General features: G+C 41.4%; 3 protein-coding genes across 3 annotated transcripts in view; all 3 read right to left on the reverse strand.

Annotated features, from left to right (window-relative positions):
* The window catches only part of si:dkey-43k4.5 (potassium voltage-gated channel subfamily S member 2), a 35,355-nt gene extending 33,887 nt beyond the window's left edge, over nucleotides 1–1,468 (reverse strand). Inside the window, exon 1 of the mRNA XM_041783408.1 lies at nucleotides 1,247–1,468. The gene's annotated coding sequence lies outside the window, so the exon portion shown is untranslated. The remainder of the gene's footprint in view (nucleotides 1–1,246) is intronic.
* Nucleotides 1,469–5,473: 4,005 nt separating this feature from the next.
* Nucleotides 5,474–10,885, reverse strand: LOC121506721 (odorant receptor 131-2-like). The gene is made up of 4 exons (XM_041782572.1): nucleotides 10,740–10,885; nucleotides 8,610–8,750; nucleotides 5,960–6,224; nucleotides 5,474–5,881 (listed from the first exon to the last, which is right to left on the reverse strand). The coding sequence occupies exons 1-4, from the start codon at nucleotides 10,883–10,885 to the stop codon at nucleotides 5,474–5,476; spliced, it is 960 nt and encodes a 319-aa protein (XP_041638506.1).
* Nucleotides 10,886–13,011: 2,126 nt separating this feature from the next.
* Nucleotides 13,012–19,135, reverse strand: LOC121507147 (odorant receptor 131-2-like). The gene is made up of 4 exons (XM_041783329.1): nucleotides 19,028–19,135; nucleotides 16,981–17,119; nucleotides 16,416–16,841; nucleotides 13,012–13,912 (listed from the first exon to the last, which is right to left on the reverse strand). Exons 1-4 carry the CDS (start codon nucleotides 19,090–19,092, stop codon nucleotides 13,664–13,666), a joined length of 879 nt encoding a protein of 292 aa, XP_041639263.1. The 5' UTR covers nucleotides 19,093–19,135; the 3' UTR covers nucleotides 13,012–13,663.
* Between the last annotated feature and the right edge of the window lie 1,664 nt (nucleotides 19,136–20,799).

The raw sequence follows: 20,799 nt of genomic DNA on the forward strand, positions 1-20,799 counted from the left end.
TGATGACTAAAACTGACTTTGGCCCCTAAGCTTTTGTCCTTAGTGGAGTTTTTTCCCCCTTACATTACTTTTACTTTCATACTTTAAGTAGTTTTGAAAGCAGTACTTTTATACTTTTACTTGATTAAAAAGCTTGAGTTGATACTTCAACTTCTACAGAAGCCTTTTTAAACCCTAGTATCTATACTTCAACCTGAGTAAAGAACGGGAATACTTTTGACACCTCTGACCATGATTGGTATCAGATTTAGGCAAGAGAGTAAATGCTTGGACTAAAGTAAAGACTAAAATGTGAGGGGTTTTTAATGGACTAAAACTAGACTAAAATGTTTTGAGTTTCCGTTGACTAAATCTAGACTAAGACTAAAAAGGATGGAAATGACTAAAATGTGACTAAAACTAAAATGCGTTTCATTAAAGACTAAAATTTAAAAAAGCTGCCAAAATGATCACTGCTGCTCTAATGTTATTTTCCTTAGCCAATGTCATACAGCTCTGTTTATGTTTTCATTTATATATTTATATCTCATTTCATTGCGCTACATTGTTGACTCATTATTTTTACACCCTCTTATATTTATTTCCAACTGAAGTCTTTGTGCTACAACAATTCTTGACTTTTAGTTTTTTACTCTAATTATGAAGCTTGTTTCATTTATTTAAATGCTGTTTCTGTTAATATCTCAGAGTTTTAAACTGTCTGTTCAGCGTTCCTTTAGAGACATAGACCTTTATATTCTCCTGTTATTACTGCACACTGAGGAAAGATCATTTCACTACAAGCTCCATGCAGATTAAAAAAAGCTACTGGGTACTTTGAGTGAACTTTGAATGATCTCCTTTTTAGTTTAAAGAAGAGATTTACAGACTTCTGCGTCTACAAAGTCAGAGTAACTGTGCTTTTGTCAGAGTCTGATAGTTTTGTTCTTTTTCCAGCTCAGATCAGCTGCTGCCAAAAATGATTTTTAAAGTATTTCTCAGGCTCTGAAATATTTTGCATAAGTTTTTATTTCTGGCAGAACCTGATAATTCATTCATATTTTTCATTTGGTGAAACATTTTTAAGAGGCTGTTGAAATATTTTTATGTATGAATATACTTGACCTTCAGGGCCACCGTACCTTCACTTTGTGAACCCGAAATATCAGGAGAACTTTAAGTTCCATCCGAAGTAAACTGTAGTAAAGAATGATTGAATCACAGCTTAATATCAGAAAACCATAAAACCCAAACATCTTAAACTTACCTCTGAGTTTGGACACACGCTCCTTCATCCCGGGATCATCCTCCTCCTCAGCCAGCACTTTCACCCCATGATGAGATTCAAACTTCCAACTTTCTCCTCAGAAAATCCACAAATTCCCGCTTTAAAATCTTCGCTTTTGGTGATTTTTTCCGCTGAAAACTTCACTTTATCCTCCTGCAGCAGCAGTGCAGTGAAGAGGAGAGGACACCGTGAGCTGCTGAACCGCAGATTTCCTCCATCTGATCCTCTCTGGGTCCGTCTGCTCCCGGAGGACGTCTTCGGCTTTTTCCGGCTTTTTCCGTGAGAGACGAACTCGTCCTCGCTGACGGTGGTTGTTGTGATGTGTTTGCGGCCCTCAGTGGTCAATAAGAATAATGAAGATGATGTTTTAAAGTCTTCATGATACCAGAGGATCTCCATAAGGACTCTGAGTTTAATGAGTGGTTTTTAATGAGCTATCACTGTAATAACGCTGCTGTCTGCAGGGATCTGGATGCTGTGTGTGTGTGTGTGTGTGGAGGTTAATAAAGTTCAGTGAAATCTCTGGTGGTATTTAATGAGCTCTTGTTTTTTTTTTTCCTCTTTTATTATTACTGTAATATTCCTCAAACATCCTCAGAGACAAAAACACCAGGAGCTTAAATGTTTAAATAAGCGGCACCGCTGACTTCACACTTTAACCTGCAAAGAATGAGCGAGCTCTCTCTGTGAGCTGTTTCAGACTGGGTGTGTGTTTGCTGTGTGACATCTGTGTGTGTCAGCGCCAGCACACGCTGCCATGCTTCCATGCAGGCACATGTGCCAAGTGTGCATCTCCCTGCCATAGGCGGTTTGACCATTAGGCAAAGGTAATTGCCTGAGGCCTCGTCCATAAGGGGGGCCTCAAGAATCTGCCTAGGTTTGTTTTTCTACAATTATAGCTCACTTATGTTTTTGCCACTGCCCAGGTCAAAGAAAATTGTCAATAATTTAAAATTCAGAGCAGGGAGGAACGAGCGGCAGAGTGCACAGCAGCACAGCTGCAGCAGCACCTCTGCTCTCTCAGTCAGTCTTGTCCTGTCCACACCTCTGATTAGTTTCTTGCACAAGGGCCTTAACAAATGTCAAATCCAGAGGTTTTTGCCTTGTGGAACCACACTTCTTCCCCTGTGAGGGATTAAAACAGCTGCTCTCAGGAGAACAAACACTTTCTCTGCATAATTGTCCCTCAACCACAAACGCAGACATCGTATCTTGCTTTGGTGAGCGACTCAGTTCAATGTCCAGCCTGATTTAATCCCACATTATAGTAAATCTGTAATGCCAAACTAATATTTACTAATTCTATTTACATATGATTTAATTTTATGTCATCAAGAAGTTAAATTATGGTCTTGATCACATAAGTTTTAACAGGATGGTGTTTATAAATCCTGTAGCATATTTATCTCCAGCTCTCATTAAAGTGGGGGTATTATTCCTTTTTCTCAAGGCTTTACACCATCTCTCTGATACCCACATAGTAGCTTCACATGGTTTACAGCTCAAAAACCTCCTCATGTTTCTCACACTGGCGTCCTGAAAAACCCTTATTTTAACCTCCGTCTGAAACGCTTCATTTTCGCTGCTGTCTCTTTAACACCCCCGCTCCACAGACCTGCTTTCCACGGACCTCCCTGGCCGAGGGCAGGACTCAATGTTTTGTGCCCGCCCCCTCCAATATTGCTACGTTTATGTACTTATAAACTTTGAATGAACCGGTCCGACTGAGTAAAATATGGCAAATTTTGATAAACGTCTGTACGTGTTAGACCCGGAGTCTGAGCCTGATAGTTTGGAGAGAGGGGGAAGAAAAGCAGCAGCAGTGAAGGACAGAGCAGGACATATCTGTTTGGAAAGTGTTTAATTACTGTGTTACTCGATGGCCAAATGACTAAAAGGCCTTGAGGGGGCGGTCTGTCCCACTTTGCCGGCAGCACAGAAGAACCATTCAGGAGATCCTATTGCGATGACCTCATCAGATTGCTCCATCGAAATCTCGTCTTGGGAAGATCTCGGAGAGATTCCCACTGAACCGTTTTCATCAGTTTACACTCTAATTCCAAGATTTCTGCCACATATGTTTATCTTCTGGTTTGAAAATTTACATACGTGAAGTATGGACACCCAACATTGTGACTTTATATTTATGTTTTAAAAATCGGAAAAGTATAATACCCCCTCTTTAAATGGTAGAGATTCTTCTTATAACAGTAAAAATGACTTAATAACCAAACATTCAATCCTAATCTGGACACAGGCTGTCCTATGACATGAGAGGTCGGCATGTTTGATCTTGGGGCACAGCTAAAATGCATCCAAAATACGCACAGAGATGCTCAAGTTCATGTCAGGGGGATTCAGATAGAGTGGACATGAAGGAGAATGACTCTCGGGGCTCAGACATGGGCTTAAAAGTCACGTTTTCACTCAGCAGGTGAGGGTTAAAAGCTGTAAAAATTGTCATATGTTACAAGGACAGCATATTTTTGACTGACCTGTTTAGATTACCTGCAGGTAAATTCTCTTTCTAAAGTAGCTTATTAACCCTTTAGTGTGCAAACATGCAGCACTCATTAAGTGGTACCTGTATCTAATATTGGATCACAGCTATTGAATACAGCTGATTGGATGCAGAAATACAAATTAACTGCATTAAGTTCTTACTGGGACCTTGGGCCAGTCACACTTACTAGGATACTGTACCTAAAAACATGAAACCCTGAGAACAGGAGAGCACATGAACTTCAGAAAATGATGAAGAAAAGCCACAAGTTTGAGCATAATAATCATTGAAGCACAGTCTTTATTCTCATATCTCTCTGGAGGAGACGTCAGATTTACGTTTGTTTTTTTATTCTCTGTCTCAGGTGGATGCAGTTTGTCCAGCTCGATGTCACCAAGTATTCACTAATAATCTAACAGATGTTGGTTATAATGCAGATGATCTTACACTGAATGGAGTTAAATGTGTTGTTAGTGGAGCACTGCACACTGTGCTGCTCCTGTTAAATCACATTCATATAGCGGTCATCAAAGAAGTTGAGATGAGTGGTACTAGAGGGGGCCTCACACTGATCTTTGTCTGGGGCCTCCAAGTCACTAAAACTGCCCCTGTGTAAGGCTACCCTAGATAAAGTCTATTTTCAGATCAAGTCTGGACATGGGTCTGGTAACTGGACATAGGTCTGGTCACTTCCTGAGCACTGCCAACATGCCTCTGAGCGAGGCGCTGAACTCCTCACTGTTCAGGCAGCTCTGACATCTCTGCTGCAGGAAATACTATCACTGGAAAATGGTGTGGAAAAGCATGTGATGTGTGTCTGCTTGGGCTGATGCAGAGTAAATAAGCATACTTAAGGTTATTTTGCCTCATGCATGACTCAAGATGATCTAGTTCATTAATTAGTGCAGGATTATCCTGATTCCCTGATGCTCCTCATAAACAAATGATAAAATGTTTCTGGTTAAATCTGAGCACTTTAAACTACTACACTGTTTAAAAACATGAAGATTTGCAGTTATTCATTAAAAAACTGCCATACACTTAGCAGGATTTCATGTCATTCTTCAAAGCAAATATGATTATTATTGTTTTTATTTTTAAATAATTCAGATTTCCTGTGAGGGTTTGCAGCATGGCTGCTGCTGGTCTTTGGTGATGGCTCCATCTAGTGGTCACTCATTGGTTTTACATCTCAAAGTAAACAGTCTCTCCTGGCTAAGCCCCTGTCCTCGAGCTAGCAAACAGGAACTATGCATTTTAAAATATGATTGACTGTTTTAAGAACATTTTGAATATAGTGTTAGACTTTAGCCCTGTGCATGTCTGCCTTCAGGGTTTCTGACCATTACTGCACACTTCAGCAGCTTCTGCTAAGCTTTAGTCCATTCTAATGTTTGGACCAAAACAGTGCATTTATTTGATTGGCTGATGTATAATGATGAAACACAAAAAGACATCTCCATATGACAATCACAGCTTGGTCTGCAGACATGTGGAGCAGCTGACAGACTGATTAAACTCCCATGTTAGCAATAATAATAATAAACCAGCATAATGGACTTTATTTAGGCTAAACATCGTTTAGTCAGTCAGACATCTGATCAGTGGAAAGTTTGCATGTGATCTTTGGGTCCCAAAATAATTTAGCTATTTTTCCTCGTTTTATTTTGTTATTATTATTTTTCAGTTAATTTCAAGCTTCTTCAGTGTAACACTTTAGCAGACCGTCTCCGCGGCCCTGCCGCGTGGACTCTCTTCCTCTCAGATTGAAAGCGTTTACAGCAGAAGTGCAGCCTGATGTGGCGGCTGAACTTTTTGTCTCGGACGCCGTAGATGAGCGGGCTCAGCAAGCGAGGGAGTATGTTGGTCAACACAAAGCTAGTGAAGTAGATCTTGGTGCTCTCATGGGGAGAAATGGTGACTAAAGACAGAGTGACGAAGGGGGAAATGTATGAGAGCATGCAGATGAGCAGCTGGACGCCGTGCAGCAGGATGGTGTTGCGGGCGTTCCTGGCCGAGGCTTGGTTAGATCCAGACATGGCCTTGGCGGTGCAGAGGACCTTCACGTAGGTCACGATCAGGGTCAGAGAGACGAAGGACAGCAGGCTAACCTGGCGGGAAGACGGCAAGTTATTTCAGTGTTGAAGTTTTCAAAAGGACTACAACAGCAAGGAGACAGAGCAAGTCACCTGAATGAAGAGTCTTTTTCTGACGTGGTACGACGTGTGGTACACGTTGGATGGGTAGCATGTGACGGTCTGTGAGAACACAGAGAGGGGCTGGGTGGCGAGGATGATGATGACGTCAGTTACAGCAGGGATGAAGGACACAGTCCAGATGAGCGCGATGAGAGCATGAGCTCGCTGCACCGTACAGATCTGAACGTGATGAAGAGGACGGCAGACGGCGATGTAGCGCTCCACCGCCATACCGGCCAAGTTCAGAGGGCTGTTCCTGGAAACGTTCAAACACAAAAGAGAAATTCAGTTTTAAAGCTAAACTGTGTAGCACCCCTGTTCCAAAAAAGTTGGGATGCTGTGTAAAATCTGAATAAAACCAGAAGGCAATATCATAACCCCATATTTTATTCTCAAAATAAACAACAAATCAGAAGTTGAAATTCAACTCAGAGGTTCCCAAAACATGCCTGTGAAGTTTGTTTCTGAAAAAACACTCTAGTATTGGATTTGTGCATGTCTAAAAACCTCTCTGTTTCAACCCTGCTCAGGACAAGCTGCCTGACCCCGCCCCTGAACTCGCCCCTCTCAAGAAATGGGTGTGGCTTATTGGGTGTGGCTTTCCTGAACTTCCTCTCAGCAGATCAGGAGAAGAGGGGGGAACTTCATTCCAAGCAGGGAGGGCCAACCAAACCTGGGGGCGGGGCTAACACCCCACATGACATCATGAGGGGAAAATCTGAGAACGGCTTGTTTCAGCACACATTTCCTGAAAGGTGGAGTAAGAGAGGGGGGAGGAAATTGATTGTTGACAGGCCCGGGGCACATATTTTTGTTGAAAAGCCTGCTAAAGTGATTTTTGCACTATACATCACATTTAATCATTTTGTAATGATTTTCTTTGCCTCTTTTAACCAGTTTATCCCCGTTGCCCATTGTTTGGCCATTTTTCCACCTTTTTGCTGATTATCATCCATTTTTACCACTTCTTTCTGTAAACTCTGATCCTTTTTGCCACTTTTAAACAATTTTTGCCCTTTTCACCCATTTTTGCCATTTCCTTTCGCCACTTTTTTCCTCCAATTTAGAGCTTTTATTTATTTATTTATTTAAGATTTATTTTTGGCCTTTTTGCCTTTATTTGATAGGACACTGGATAGAGTCGAAAACAGGGGAGAGCAGGGAGAGACATGCAGGAAATAGTGCCACAGGCTGGAATTGAACCCGGGTCGCCTGCGTATATGGCATGCGCCTTAACCACTCGACTACCGGCGCACCCCAATTTTGAGCTTTTTAACCCTATTTTTTCCTTTGTCTATTTTTTTTGTCTTTTTTAGTGCACTTTTGCCACTTCTTGACCATTTTTGCTACTTTTATCAAATTTTATCCACCATTCAGCTGTTTTTGCTACTTTTTGCCCATCAATGCCACCTTCACCTCTTTTGCCTCTTTTAACCCAGTTAGCCACTTCTTGCCCAATTTTGCCACTTTAACTCATTGTTGCCACTGTTGTCCCATTGTCCATTTCTGACTCTTTCCTTTCCCGGCCATTTCTGATAGTTTTCAACAACTGTATTGCCTCTCATACAGCTAATAAATTATTTTCCATTAGAGCTGTCTACTTTATTTTCTGGCTTCTTGAAGGTTGTGTATATCACGGCTTAGCTAAGAGGTCTGACGTTACTTTCCTTTATTCAAATTAGTGTGTCCATCCACACCGTTATCATGACCCATAAAAAGATATTTCTATTTTAAGAAAAGGGGTTTACATTAAAAAAAGGCTACATTAAACTACAGCATAAATAAATGTCATTTGTGGGGTGTTTGGTTGATAAGAATCAGGTTAGAAACAGAATATGGCCATCATAGTTTAACTCAACAATAGACCATGATGTTGCAGCCCTCCATGGACCCTCAGTTTGGCTGGCCCACAGAAATCCCCCTCCCCACCCACATCGACAGTCTTGATGTTAAACTATATTGACTTCATTTAACTAAAATTTGAGTCTTCTACTTGCATGTTTTGTAGAAAGAAACACACTAGGTTTCTACATTTTCAAGTAAATCTGTGTCCCATGTGGGCTGGTATTCGCCGTCTGGCTGCTTTGCTCTTCTTCACGCTTCTTTTGGATTGTCTCCACCTCAGTGTGCATCAGTCATTTCATCGGTTTCTTTACTAATGTTTAGCTCTGCTAAGGACTGCCAAGGACATAATGGCACCAAGAGCAGCACAGATAGCTAAAGTATTTCTTCACCTGTAGGAGAAGTTGGCTGCAGTGTGTAACATCAGACCGGCCCCTGATCCACTGGGACCACTGAGGTGACTAATGGGTCAGGGTCAACAGCAGCTGATCTAGACTGCTGATGCTGATGTGTTTTCATGATTTTATTATTACTGAGTAGCTGTGGAATGTGGTAAATCTACATTCATTTAAAAAACAGAGGGAACATTAGAATATGTTGATATTAAAGCTCTGACTGTCCTGTACTGCTGATTCTCTGGTAGGAGGGGGTTGAGAGTTGGTAGCTGTGCTGGGAGTCATGTTCATCTGTGAGTCTGCACCTCCGTCAGTAAGCTTTGAAATCAAAATAGTTATTTTAGATTTGACTTCTCAAGTTCCCAAACTGAGAAATCTGTTTCTGTAAGAACACACTCACGCACTTGTTGGTAGTGATGATGATGACGAGGATGATGCAGCAGGAAGTGAATCCTGTAGGGATGGCATAAGAGACGATCTGCAGCACCACAGAACATGCCAGCATGATCATGTCATTGATGACCAGGTGGATGTACAGAACATACCTGTGGGAGAGAGGAGAGGGATGAGAGGAGGAGAGAGGAGAGAGAGGAGAGGAGGGGAGAGAGAGGAGAGGAGGGGAGAAAGAGGAGATGAGAGGAGAGGAGAGAAGGGGGGAAGAGAGAGGAGAGAGAGAGGAGAGGAGAGGAGAGGAGGGGAGAAAGAGGAGAGGAGAGAGAGAGAAGAGAGAAGAGGAAAGGGGGGGGGGGGGGGGGGGGGCTAGAGGAGACACTTCGACCTCAGTTATGCTGATGCAGTCTCCACAGTTGATACGTCTCCATACTTGTGCATTGTTGTGCCCATGTCGCTCTGCAGTTTTCCTCCAAATATTAACTGACAGTATTTTAACGACCAGTCATGGTCCTGTTCTCACTTTTAATGCTTCTTGATGAACAGGAAAACCAAAGCAAACTGAAATAGCGTACAGCAGTTTTGCAAAGAAGAAAAGAGAGGCATGTGAACATCGTCACAGCAAAGTTCTGACTCAGACTTTTCTGATTTTAGGGATTTAGTGTCCCTGTGGTCTCTAAGGGTCTGAAGTGACAAAATCTTACCGTATAAATGAGTGTATCCGTTTCATTACAGTTGAAACAAATGTGTGTCATTAAAAAATGATAAAGAATTAAGGTGCCACAGAAGTCACTGGTAGCTGCTACTGTCCTAAGATTTTTGCCCTTCAGTGCTCCAGACCAGCCGTGTGACTGAAAGCTGTGAATGCACACAACATTACTGTCCTGGTTCAATGCTCTGTAAAGGCTGAGAGGGACACCAGTCCACAGATGCCAAACACTCTGTAGCTCTTAATGCAGCAGTCTCACAAATGTGGACAACTCCACAAACAGAACACCAGTTTGCTCCAAAAAATCTGACAGAAAACATCTCCTGTGAATGTTATACTCACTGCAATGGCAGGGATTTATTTGTTGGAAGGAAAAAAAAAATAGTGATCAAAAATTCCCCCCAAAGCATAATAATATTAAAATGACAACTGTTCTTTTGGTCATTCTTACTTATTTATGAGTTTTAGTAGCTTGTGCTTAACTTAATATTTTCATGTGCATGTAATTGTGTGAATCACAAATAAATTCTGCAGCATAATATCATGTTATACATGCATTTTACAAACTTAGGTTCATTTTAGTAAATATATGTGCCATTCATAAATTGGGTGCTAAAAATAGAAAGTATGCATGCATTTAAACACTAAACTAAGTTGGTGTCACTTCCAGCAGCTCTGTAGGATTAGTGGTTTGATTTCACCTAAGAAGCCAACTTTTAATTTAAAGTGAATGAAAGTATAGTATAGTATTAAGTAGAATCTACTTATTATAATCTACTTATTCTGGATTTTTTTCCAGTTTGGTAAAGGGTGAAAGGCACCTCACTGCAAATGCATCAGCCTTTATATCTGCAGAGAAATTTGTATATTTGTAGAAGACGACTACTGTGGCAATAGACCAGAACTGCTGAGTAGCTGAAATCCTGCATAAAGCAAGAAAAATTCAAAATAGAAAATAGACATAAACAATAGAATAGTCATGTAAAGCAATTAAGCAAGAATGGTAAAAAGAAAAATCTCTGTCTAGCAGGCGACCCCTTTAAATCCAGCTTCTGGCTTCTGTCCTATTATTATTCCTGACTCTCTCATCCCAGTTTCCAAATCCACACACTGTCCTAGCTCTGCAATAAAGCCACTGAAAGCCTAAAAACAAATCTTGAGAAAATTCTTTGTCAAAATGACCACCAGGAAGAGGATGTACAAAAGAGGAAGGGAACATGACCCAGTCCCAACTTTTTTTTGAAAAATTCTGTTTGCATTGGCTTGAACTGAGCTCATAGTTTTCTAAAAACAAAGTCAAATCTGTTTCATTCTTGAATTGTTGTCTTTGTGTTTTTTTTAATCAAAAACATCACATCCTGTTTTGATTTGCATTTATAACAGCGCCCCAACCTTTTTAGAAACAGTGAAATCTGTAAAAGGGGGTTGATCTCACCTGGGGTCTCTCTGGAACTCCTGGCTCTGGAAGTATGTGTAGACGAAGGCTCCGTTGATGCAGCTGATGATGATGCCGAGAGAGAAGGTGATGAAGTTTTTCAAGAAAGCGTCTCCAAAGCTGTCCAGAGGACCGGACAAGTTCATGATGAACCTCCACCACCAGTCAGGACGGACCACAGACACCAGTCAGGACGGACCACAGACACCAGTCAGGACGGACCACAGACACCAGTCAGGATGGACCACAGACACCAGTCAGGACGGACCACAGACACACAGCAGATGAGAAATTAGTCAGAAAGCAACTTTAGCGGAGGTTCAACTTAACAAGATTAAAGTCCAACGTGAAAACATTTCACTCTTTTTTTTTTGACAGAAAAAACAAGGTTGGTCCTTGTTAAATGGTTTTGTCTTTAACAGCAGCGCACTGAGACTCCTCATCTGTCTGTTTACACTTTGATGAATTTTTAGACTGAAAAAGTTAAAACTTCGTTCTTTTTATACTTGATTTATTCACAGAATAACCCCAGATCTTTCTCTTTCTCGCAAAAATGTCCAATAACAACCTACAAAACTAAAACTAACACTGAAACAGATGAAAACTACACTAAAACTTTGGCATTTTTTACTCAATCAAAACATTAAAATGCATTAAAAACCCACTGGTTTCAGCAACTAACTGATACTGAACATGAAGTGAAAATAAGCAGCAGTTTTATATCATCATTTTCTTTAACAGTGGAAAAACAGAGACTGAATAAATCACAAATGTTTAATAGAACTGAAGAACTAAATTATATCAATGACATTTTAGTTTTAGTTTCTAATCTTGAAATTAAACGAAACAGAAAACAGTTAAAAATTATTGTGTTTAAATATGAAGAGCTCTTCCCTCTATGAAGACAAATGTGTGATTTGTTCTACGGCCTAGTCTACAAACTGTGACAGACTCAGACTTACAGGAGCAGCAGCGTGTTGGTCTCAGATGTTTGAGAGCAGAGAGCAGGAGGAGCTGCAGTTTATAGATTTATACCGAGAATTTAGAGAGAAGGAGGCTGCTTAATAGTGACATCATTATCTGAAAATAGATTTTTTATCTCTACCTCTTGGCTATTTTCATGGGTTTAACAAACATTTGATCCATTATCAAAAAAACCAACAAATATTTGCTACGGTAAGCAGCAGGGCTCACTGTTGTCATAGAAGAGGAGCATAAAAAGTTACTGTCAAACTTTTTCATTGTCATCAAATCTGATTTTCTTAGATTTTAGCTGTTAAAGCAGCACTAAAGGAAAATGGTTTGGTGTACTTCAGCGCCCCACTGTAGGTTTCTGACTGCAGCTGCACCGTGGTTAAACAGTGCTGTGACCTCCGCCACCATAAACACAGGGAGAACTTTCTGGGGTCCAGGAGTGGCTGGGGGCCCATGCAGGTCTGCAAAAACAACAGATCAAAAGCACAACCAAAATATATAAAATATTTTCCTTTCTCTCAAGTACGAGAGAATGACTAGAAAACAAATGTGCAAAGTTAAATGTTGTGTTCATAGCAGACTGTAAAATCATCGGTGCCAGTTCATTACATGTAAAGCCTTTGTGTGCATCTCTGTGCTGTGTGCAGTAAAGCTGCTGCTGATAAGAATAAATGGGGCTAATTAGCCTTGAACTAAGAGGCTAGCAGTGCCTCTTTAACCGCTTTTCTCCCTTATGTTGCCATAAACATGCTTTTACAGGACATGCTATCCAGCTAATACATCCTGTTTGGTACTGGTTAGACTGGAATGAACTCAAGACGAGAAGTTATGAAGGAGTCATGATGTGTCTTTCACAAACCAGTCACAGACATGCATGTTTCCCTTTATCCGTTTAAATTGTTATTACGACAAAATGGCACCAAATGAAGAACCATCTGGAAACTGAAAGACCAGCTATAATTTCTTAGCTGGGCCAAATAAGCTGATCTTTTAAAAGAGCTGCCATTCCCATCACTCTGAAAGAGGCTGGATGGACTTAGACTGTCCTCACTGCAGCCACACAAAGCTTTAAGGAGGACCTCTTGATATCCAAATGCCCAGGGTGGATGTCCTATGTCAGTCTGTTTCAGTGCAGTTTTAATCAGGATCAGAGATGGCATGCATCTGTTGACAAATTTATTCAAGCTGTTTTATTGTCAGGCTGCACGGTGGTACAGGGGTTAGCGTTGTTACCTCACAGCAAGAAGGTTCCTGGTTCACTTCCTGGTCAGAGCCTTTCTGTGCAGAGTTTGCATGTTCTCCTTATGCATGTGTGGGTTCTCTCCAGGTACTCCGGCTTCCTCCCACCACCAAAGACATTCTCTTTAGGTTCATTGATTACTGTGTGAGCGTGTCTGGTTGTCTGTCTATATATGTGCCCTGCGATTGACTGGCGACCAGTCCAGGGTGTACCGCACCTCTCAGCCAATGGCAGCTGGGATAGGCTCCAGCCCTCAGGACCTCCAACAGGATAAGTGGTATAGAAAGAGGATGGATGTTTTATTGTCATTCTGAATTTGGTTCAGAAAGTTACAGAGTAAATATAAATTCAACAGACACACATATGGGATCAGATTAATAAATAAGAACAATCTGTTAAAAAAATAACGAAGCAGAAATAAAAAATATTAAAATCTGAAACCGTGTCGAACTATACAGAATATACAGAAATAAACACGTCCAGTATTGCACATCGATTGTGTTGCATGTTTCACCGAGTGTTTTATTGTGTTGGCTTGCGGTAAAGAGCTGCTCCTGAGCCGGCTGGTGTGCCCTTCTATGTAAAGAATTAAATAATCTTAACACTCAGCATTCATCAGTCATGTTCCCATAGTGCAGTAGTCCATACATGCAGACTGAATAAATCCCCAGTCTAAAAGAGCAGACACGAGCCAAACCGTCCCTCTGACCTACATGTTGACCTTCAGTAACACCGGTCGGACCCTGACTACAGATTGGCTCCCACAGGTCAGGTACCGAGCCCAGTACTTCCTGAACAGCTCGTCCCTGAAACCATAGATGACCGGGCTCAGGAAGCGAGGGATGATATAGACGACCAGGAAGAAGATGTACCGGATCTCCAGACTGAAGCGTGGGAAGAGAGAGATGAGGGCGGCCTGCAGGGACGGGACCACGAAGGCCAACATGCAGAGAAGCAACTAGAACAGAGATGTACAAAAACCTCAAAGTCATGATGGTAGAAAGGAGTCAGTCATTTAATGAAACAGTTAATTAGACTGTATGTGTATCTGTTTTTTATCCATGTTTAGAGAGTAAACACTGAAGGAGCTCCCTGATTGGTCTGCTGAACCACCAATCAAAGCAGGTGTTGCTGAACTACTTCTAGTTAGAAAAACTTTGACCTGGGTCAAGTCTATTTAGGGTGTCTGGTACCAGTTTTGCTCACGTGTCCACATTCATATAAGCTGCAGTTCTCAACATGCTGATCACATGATTGATTCCTGGTCCTGGGGCATGTTTGGTGTTTCGCTCTCACCCCCTTTACGTCCCGGCTCTCTTCAGCTGTCCTGACTTGAAAGGGGAAAAGCCCCAAAAATCTTTTAAAAAGATTTTTTCAGTGCATGGTGGTGGCATTATACTTTTTTTTCAGTTCAGCATAGTTTAAAGCTGTGCTTGTGGTGTCTGCAAAACAGGGGGACCATGTGTCCTGATATATAAGTAAGAACAATGACTTGGTCCATAACACCTCAAAAACAAAAGAGATGGTCATCAACTTCAGAGGGAAAAGAGTCAGGGACATCTCCCACGCCACATTCAGGAGGAAGCTGTGGAAACTGTGGATCACCTGAAGTTCCTTGGAGTCACCATCTCTGACCAGTAACATGGACCATAAACACCTCCCAGCTGGTCAGAAAAGCTCAACAGAGGCTCTTTTTCCTCAGAAAAAAAGCCAAACTCCCCCAAAAACTGCTGCTGAACTTTTACAGGAGTTCAGCGGAATCCATCCTGATACTGTAAGGCAGTGTGGTACACCAGCTGCACTGCTGCAGAAAGGAGAGGCCTGCACCGTGTGCTGAAAGCAGCTCAGGACATTGACTAGATAGAGCTACCACACCTCAACTCAGTGTACACCACCAGGATGGAGAGGAGGGCTGTCAGTATAATGAGGGACAGTACACAGTCTGGACACTATGTTTGACCTGCTGCCCTCTGGCAAGCTAACCTTGCATAACAAATGGATCTGCCCATTTCCATGTTTCTCACTGGTGAATCCATCTTGGAAAGCTCCCGCCTAAACAGTTTGGGCCCGGATAGAAAGTGACAGGACCAATCAGTGACAAGGGGCAGTACCTTCAGGCACGGAGGAGTCATGACATATGCAAGTAGCAACAAGAGGCCGGTGCATTTATGATGGAAGAGCTTAGCGTGGATGCTGCTAAAGCGCCTGTTTTATCAGAACTTGATGACATTTCTTTGTTAAAAGAAGAACAAAAAACAGCAGTGAGTTGTTTTCAAAAACGACAAAAGTCGTGTACTGACATGTCTACAATCTCTACATGGTTCACCTTATGCAGTTCTCTATTGAGTTCACTCCTTGGTAGCAGCTACATCACGTGTTTTGTTGCGCTGATTGGCCCGTACGTGACAGACAGAACACTCATCCAATCACACTCTGACCTATTTTTAACTTAGCTTTAAATGTATATATTTTGCACTGTTTTGATTTCATTGTATTTTTTCTTGTCTACCCTTTTTTTAATCTAAGAGAAAGCCGCACAGAATTGAATTGTACTTGTGTATAATGACAATAAAGCTCATTCATTCATCATCATTCATTCATACCTGGGACAGTCCTGTTCTTAGACTTTGTGTGCAATGTCCTGACAGCAAACAATAAAATGCTAATATGTTACATTTTTGAACAATTCTGGCAAGGGTTGTTCAAAAACGTTGTAACATGCATCCTGATTGCTCTGGTATGTGACAGTAAAGTTGTGAAAATCAGACCAAAACAGAGCCTCACAGATTGAAATGCCCAGAACAATGCCACAGTAGGGAACATTTCCCCCACAATCTATGCAGCCTCGAGCCTGTTCATCTCAGCTGTTGTATTTACCTTTGGCTGATGTTGAAAATCGAGCTTTGGCTGCCTGCTAGAAATCATGCAGCTATCTTGAGCATCAGTCAGGGTCCAGTCTTTGCTAGCTTTGTGTTAGCGGGCTGCCCTTTGCAGGTGTCTGGACAGTACTAATGCAGAGTTCACAGCAGCAGAAAGTAGTTTCTAGCCTGGTCACAGTTTACTCTTCACTGTCAGATTCTAGTACTTAATGTGCAACAAATCCTAAGCAGTGTTCATATCTCCATGTGTCCAAGGATGCCTTTATTTGAACTGCTTCGTTCTCTCCCTCTTCCTCCTCTGTGAACTGGAGCTGATGTGTCCCTCACCTGAACCAGTGGTTTGTTTTATCGTCTTGGAGACAAAACAGTCTGACTCAAATCTGTCAAAGCCTTGTCAACACAAAGAGCCACACTTCTATTTGGACACATTCATAATAAAAGTGTTGTCATACGATGTTCAATTCCATCATGCCGGTGGGACGAGGTGTAAAAAGTCATTAATCTACCCCTCCTGGACACACCTCTGATTACTTCTATGAAACTGCTCAAGTTCCCTGCAGATAAAGGTGTCTGAATACCCACCTGAACCCCGTGCAGCAGCACCGTGTTCCTGGCTCTGTTCACAGAGGCCAGCCCAGTGGAGGCGGCTCTAGCGGTCAGCATGATCTTACAGTAGGTGTAGAGCAACATGAGGGCGACGAAGGACAGGTAGACGCCGTCGAACACACAGTTCTTGTAGTAGATGGAGCGGTGACGGAACAGGAGTGGGTGGTCACAGAAGATGGCGTTGTGGAAGAAGCTCAGAGGCTCATGGACGATGGTGATGAGGAGGTCGGTGAGGGGCGGGGTGGCCGTCAGTATGAGGATGACCGCGATGAGGAGGATGGTTCGGGGGACGGTGCACATCTGGCTGTAGTGAAGGGGGAAGCAGATGGAGAGGTAGCGCTCCACCGCCATGCCAGCCAGGATGAGAGGCGTGGAACGGGTGGTGAGGACGGCGGTCATGATCTGAGGAAACCAAGGGAGGGGATAATCAGAAAAGATGACAGTATTACTGTTTTGAATTTAAGCTGCAGGTTTAATAAATAAATAGCTAAATGGATTGTTGACAGTGTTGACAGTGGGTGTGTTTACAGTAAAAACTCACCAGGAAGCAGCAGAAGGAGGCGTGGATCTTTCTGAAGATGTAGCTGAGCACATAGAGAGCGGTCACCAGGGTGAGCTGCAGAGCGTCATTGATCACCATGCAGATAAACATGATGTAGCGAGGGTTTTCATAAAAGAGACTACAGCCAGACAGACAGACAGACAGAATTGTTAAAGGGGTATTTCACTATTTTTAACGTTGGGTTGCATTAAGTACTTGGCATATAGTGGCCTTTTCCTCCAGTGATTTCAGCGAGTGTTGGCCCTTTAAGAAGGTCTTTCTGGTCGTAGCAGGGAAGCTAGGCTATACAGCCCTACCAACTGGTTCAGTTTCACCACCTAATTTAGCAAAGTTAAGATAAAAATGGGCAAAAAACAATCCTGGCTAAAACGTAAGTTCTATCAAAAATGTTGTAAGCATTTTATTTTTCCCCAAAAAGCCTCCATGACCCAGTTTTCAACTTTTGCCTGTGTGTTCTTCAGCGTATCCTGACCAGCTGTGTGCGCATGCAGGCTTCGACAGAATCAACATTGCTCTCTGGCTTTCTAGCTTCCCTGCTCATATGACCAGAAAGTCCTTCTTAAAGGAACAATGCACACTAAAATCTCTGGAGGCTAATGCCACAGATATGGCCTAATACTTCAACCTCAAAAATACCGGACTGTCCCTTTAAAAATATATGCTGCCAAACATCTTACTCATCGATAAAAATAGCCACTTTTCTTAAAAGTCGTGAACTCTACCCCCCTCTTCTCTGCCCAGTTTCTGGTCAGATTCCTGCTAGTTGTTAAACTGAATATTTCCTCTACTGTTATTTCAAAATGATAAATGCCATGTCTTTGTAAGCTGGAGGCCTGAGCAGAACCATGATGCTTTTTTATGCCCATATTTTTTATGCATGAGACTGCAGGGCTGTGTGCAAACACAGAGAGGAAGTGAGGAGGGTTGGTAATGTCCACATTAAAATAAAAACAATCACAGAGAGGACTTCAAGTATCAGGAAAACTTTTATAGTTCCATTATATATTATATACAATTTAACATGCTAAATCACAGGTGTCAAACTCAAGGCCCGGGGGCCAAATCCGGCCCGTGGAACAGTTAAATCCGGCCCCCAAGATGATCTGATATTTCTGTTCTAACTGGCCCATCAGTCTGAGGTCTGCAGATTTCCTCAAGAATAAAATGTGAACTTATCCTGATGATTTAAGATTTCCTTGTTAAGTCACAAAATCTGAAAAAGTAAGGAGTAAAAATATTTAGATAAGAAGTCAGGAATGTGGGGAAAGAAATACATTTGTGTTTTAATTTCACATTTTCAATTTAGCATCTCACAATTAGGACTCAAACTTAGGATTTTGACTTTTAAGTTCATACTTTGAGCATTTCAACTCATAATTTTGACTTCTCATATAATATTTTGAGCTTTATGGTTCATAATTCTACTTTATACGTGATATTTTGACCTTTTTAACCAATTATGTTGTATTTTACCTCATATTTTCAACTCCAAACTTTGACTTCATAATCCCATAGTTTGACCTTTAAGACTCACAATTTAAAAATTTTAAATCACATTTTGACTTTTAATTTCATAATTACAAATTTTATTTCTTATTTTGATTTTTAAACTCATGACTTTGGCTTACTTTCTAATATATTCGCCATTAAAAAACATTATTTTTTAATTTCATGTTTTGACCTTTTTGAACTAATAAATGTACTTTTCTCAGATTGTGAGCCTTTAAACTTTTCTTTTTTACTTTTAAATGTCAAAATCATTTATCATCAGATCTAAGTTTATTTTATTTTATATATTTTATTATCGGTGAAGCACGGTTGACAGTTTATGGTTAAAACGGTGACCCTGTTAGGCCCTCAGGTTAGTCCTGAATCCAGAATCCAGAAAAACTTTGTAGAAAGTCTGAGTCCTCTTCAACTGTGTTTCAGATTTCTTCTTCGTAACGGTTGGTCTGATAAAAAGTCAGCAGTAAACGCGTAGCTCACCTGTGGCTGATAAAAAGTCAGCAGTAAACGCGTAGCTCACCTGTGTCTGAGGAAGGTGTGCACCATGCTGCCGTTGATGATGCTGAGCGTCAGCCACACCAGCATGGCCACGATGTTCTTGGTCAGAGCGCTGGAGAAGCTGTCTTTAGACCCGGCCACAGCGCCCCCTGTCAGTGTGGAGGAGCTGTTACCATCACTGAGCAGCAGGTCCAGAGGGCTGGATGGGGTCGAGTTCAGCATCGCCAACATCCCCAGTAAACGGTCTGAGGAGAAAGAGAAGAAATGACCCTGAATTTTTCATGTTTAAGCACAAATAAGTTCAGACATTTTTTTATTCTATTGTAGAGATGAATACTTCCTGGATTTGATTTTTTTGTAAATTCCAAAACATTATAAGACAATTTTCTACTGTCTACTGTTTTTATCTCAATTTTGCTTTTTTCATGTTCAGATTTGATGGGAAAAGTTTTCTCTTAACTTAATGTGATTAATAATCCAGATCCTTACCTGTGCACACTAATTCCACAGAAATTCCGTTGGTTGCTGTCAGGAGGTCATGGCTCACGCTGTGATCTGAAGAAAGATGGCAATCAACACTTTAACCGACTTTTAGCGGCATTAAAACACTTCTGAAATCGCTCCATTAATCTGGACTGTCACAGAATCTAAATGCACATTTTGTCACAACAAAATAAAAACAGGAAATAGTTTCAGTCAAAACTCTCAAAGTCCTGGTCTACTCCTCCCCAATGACCAGCCCACACCTGGTGACATGAATATGGCCAACATCTTATTTCACTTAACACCGTCCCTTTAGGCAGGTGAGAAATAACAACACTTCTGTTTAAACGTTTGATTTGTTGGCCATGTGCAGCAGCACAGGTATCTAGACAGCCTGGATGTCCCTGTAAGAGGAAGTTTAGTAGTCCTGCTGCCAAGAAAAGGTCTCTGTTCTAAAGGAGCATAATCTCAGAGTGGACTCATCTCTTAAACAGGACTGTAGAGGAAAAACCTACAGAATCTTTACCACAAAACTGATAAATGATGCTTTATCCCTAGATGAAGCATTATCACCTTTATTTTTCACTCCGACAGGTAACAGGTAGACCCCGGGTCTGACCACGCAGGAATTAAAGAACAAAAACAAGAATTTTAAATTGCAGGAGCCAGCGCAGAGAAGTAAGACCCGGTGGACTTACGCTGCGATCCATTTGTCATTATAACTCGTATTCTGACTTGTTTTTCAGAAGTGACAACTGGAACGTCTCTCCAAGTCGTTTTTACAACTCGTGAACTCGGTCTTTAACAGAGCACCCTGACCTCGACGACACAACATGGTGGCACAAAGTATTAAGTGTAGTAAAAACTTTGATTTTGATCTGTGTGACCTTTGACCTTTTACTGTTTGTCAGTGCATTTTTTAGAAATTGTAAACACAGCACTACCCTGCGGTTGCATGTCGTGTGTAGCAACAGTCTTTTCATACATGATCTGTGTGACCTTTGACCTTTTACTGTTTGTCAGTGCATTTTTTAGAAATTGTAAACACAGCACTACCCTGCGGTTGCATGTCGTGTGTAGCAACAGTCTTTTCATACATGAAGTGCTGCTCAGTGTGCTGTTTTAAAGGTTTGATGCTAAAAACAATGACAGGCTACGCAAGAACGGCATCCGTACTTTTTCCAAGGTTTTTTTATCGGTACATGTAAAGCACATACATGCATACTTACAGACATTATTTAAATGATTCACCCATGTATATATGAATTAATACAGTATATAGCTACATTTCTACATGGGGTACCTAGAAAT

The sequence above is a fragment of the Cheilinus undulatus genome, linkage group 3, assembly GCF_018320785.1.
Source record: "Cheilinus undulatus linkage group 3, ASM1832078v1, whole genome shotgun sequence".
NCBI classification, from domain to species: Eukaryota; Metazoa; Chordata; class Actinopteri; order Labriformes; family Labridae; genus Cheilinus; species Cheilinus undulatus.

Bases quoted from the DNA above. Each gene is read 5' to 3' on its own strand.
- LOC121507147 (XM_041783329.1), bottom strand. From the start codon at position 19,092: ATGCTGGTGTGGCTGACGCTCAGCATCATCAACGGCAGCATGGTGCAC. The intron at 17,120-19,027 runs GTGAGCTACGCG...GTCTGGCTGTAG, and splicing joins CACACCTTCCTCAGACACAG to TCTCTTTTATGAAAACCCTC. The intron at 13,913-16,415 runs GTGGGTATTCAG...TCTCTGTTCTAG, and splicing joins TGCTGCTGCACGGGGTTCAG to TTGCTTCTCTGCATGTTGGC.
- LOC121506721 (XM_041782572.1), bottom strand. From the start codon at position 10,885: ATGAACTTGTCCGGTCCTCTGGACAGCTTTGGAGACGCTTTCTTGAAA. The intron at 6,225-8,609 runs GTGCGTGAGTGT...GAACGTTTCCAG, and splicing joins ATCATCATCACTACCAACAA to GAACAGCCCTCTGAACTTGG. The intron at 5,882-5,959 runs GTGACTTGCTCT...TCTTCCCGCCAG, and splicing joins GAAAAAGACTCTTCATTCAG to GTTAGCCTGCTGTCCTTCGT.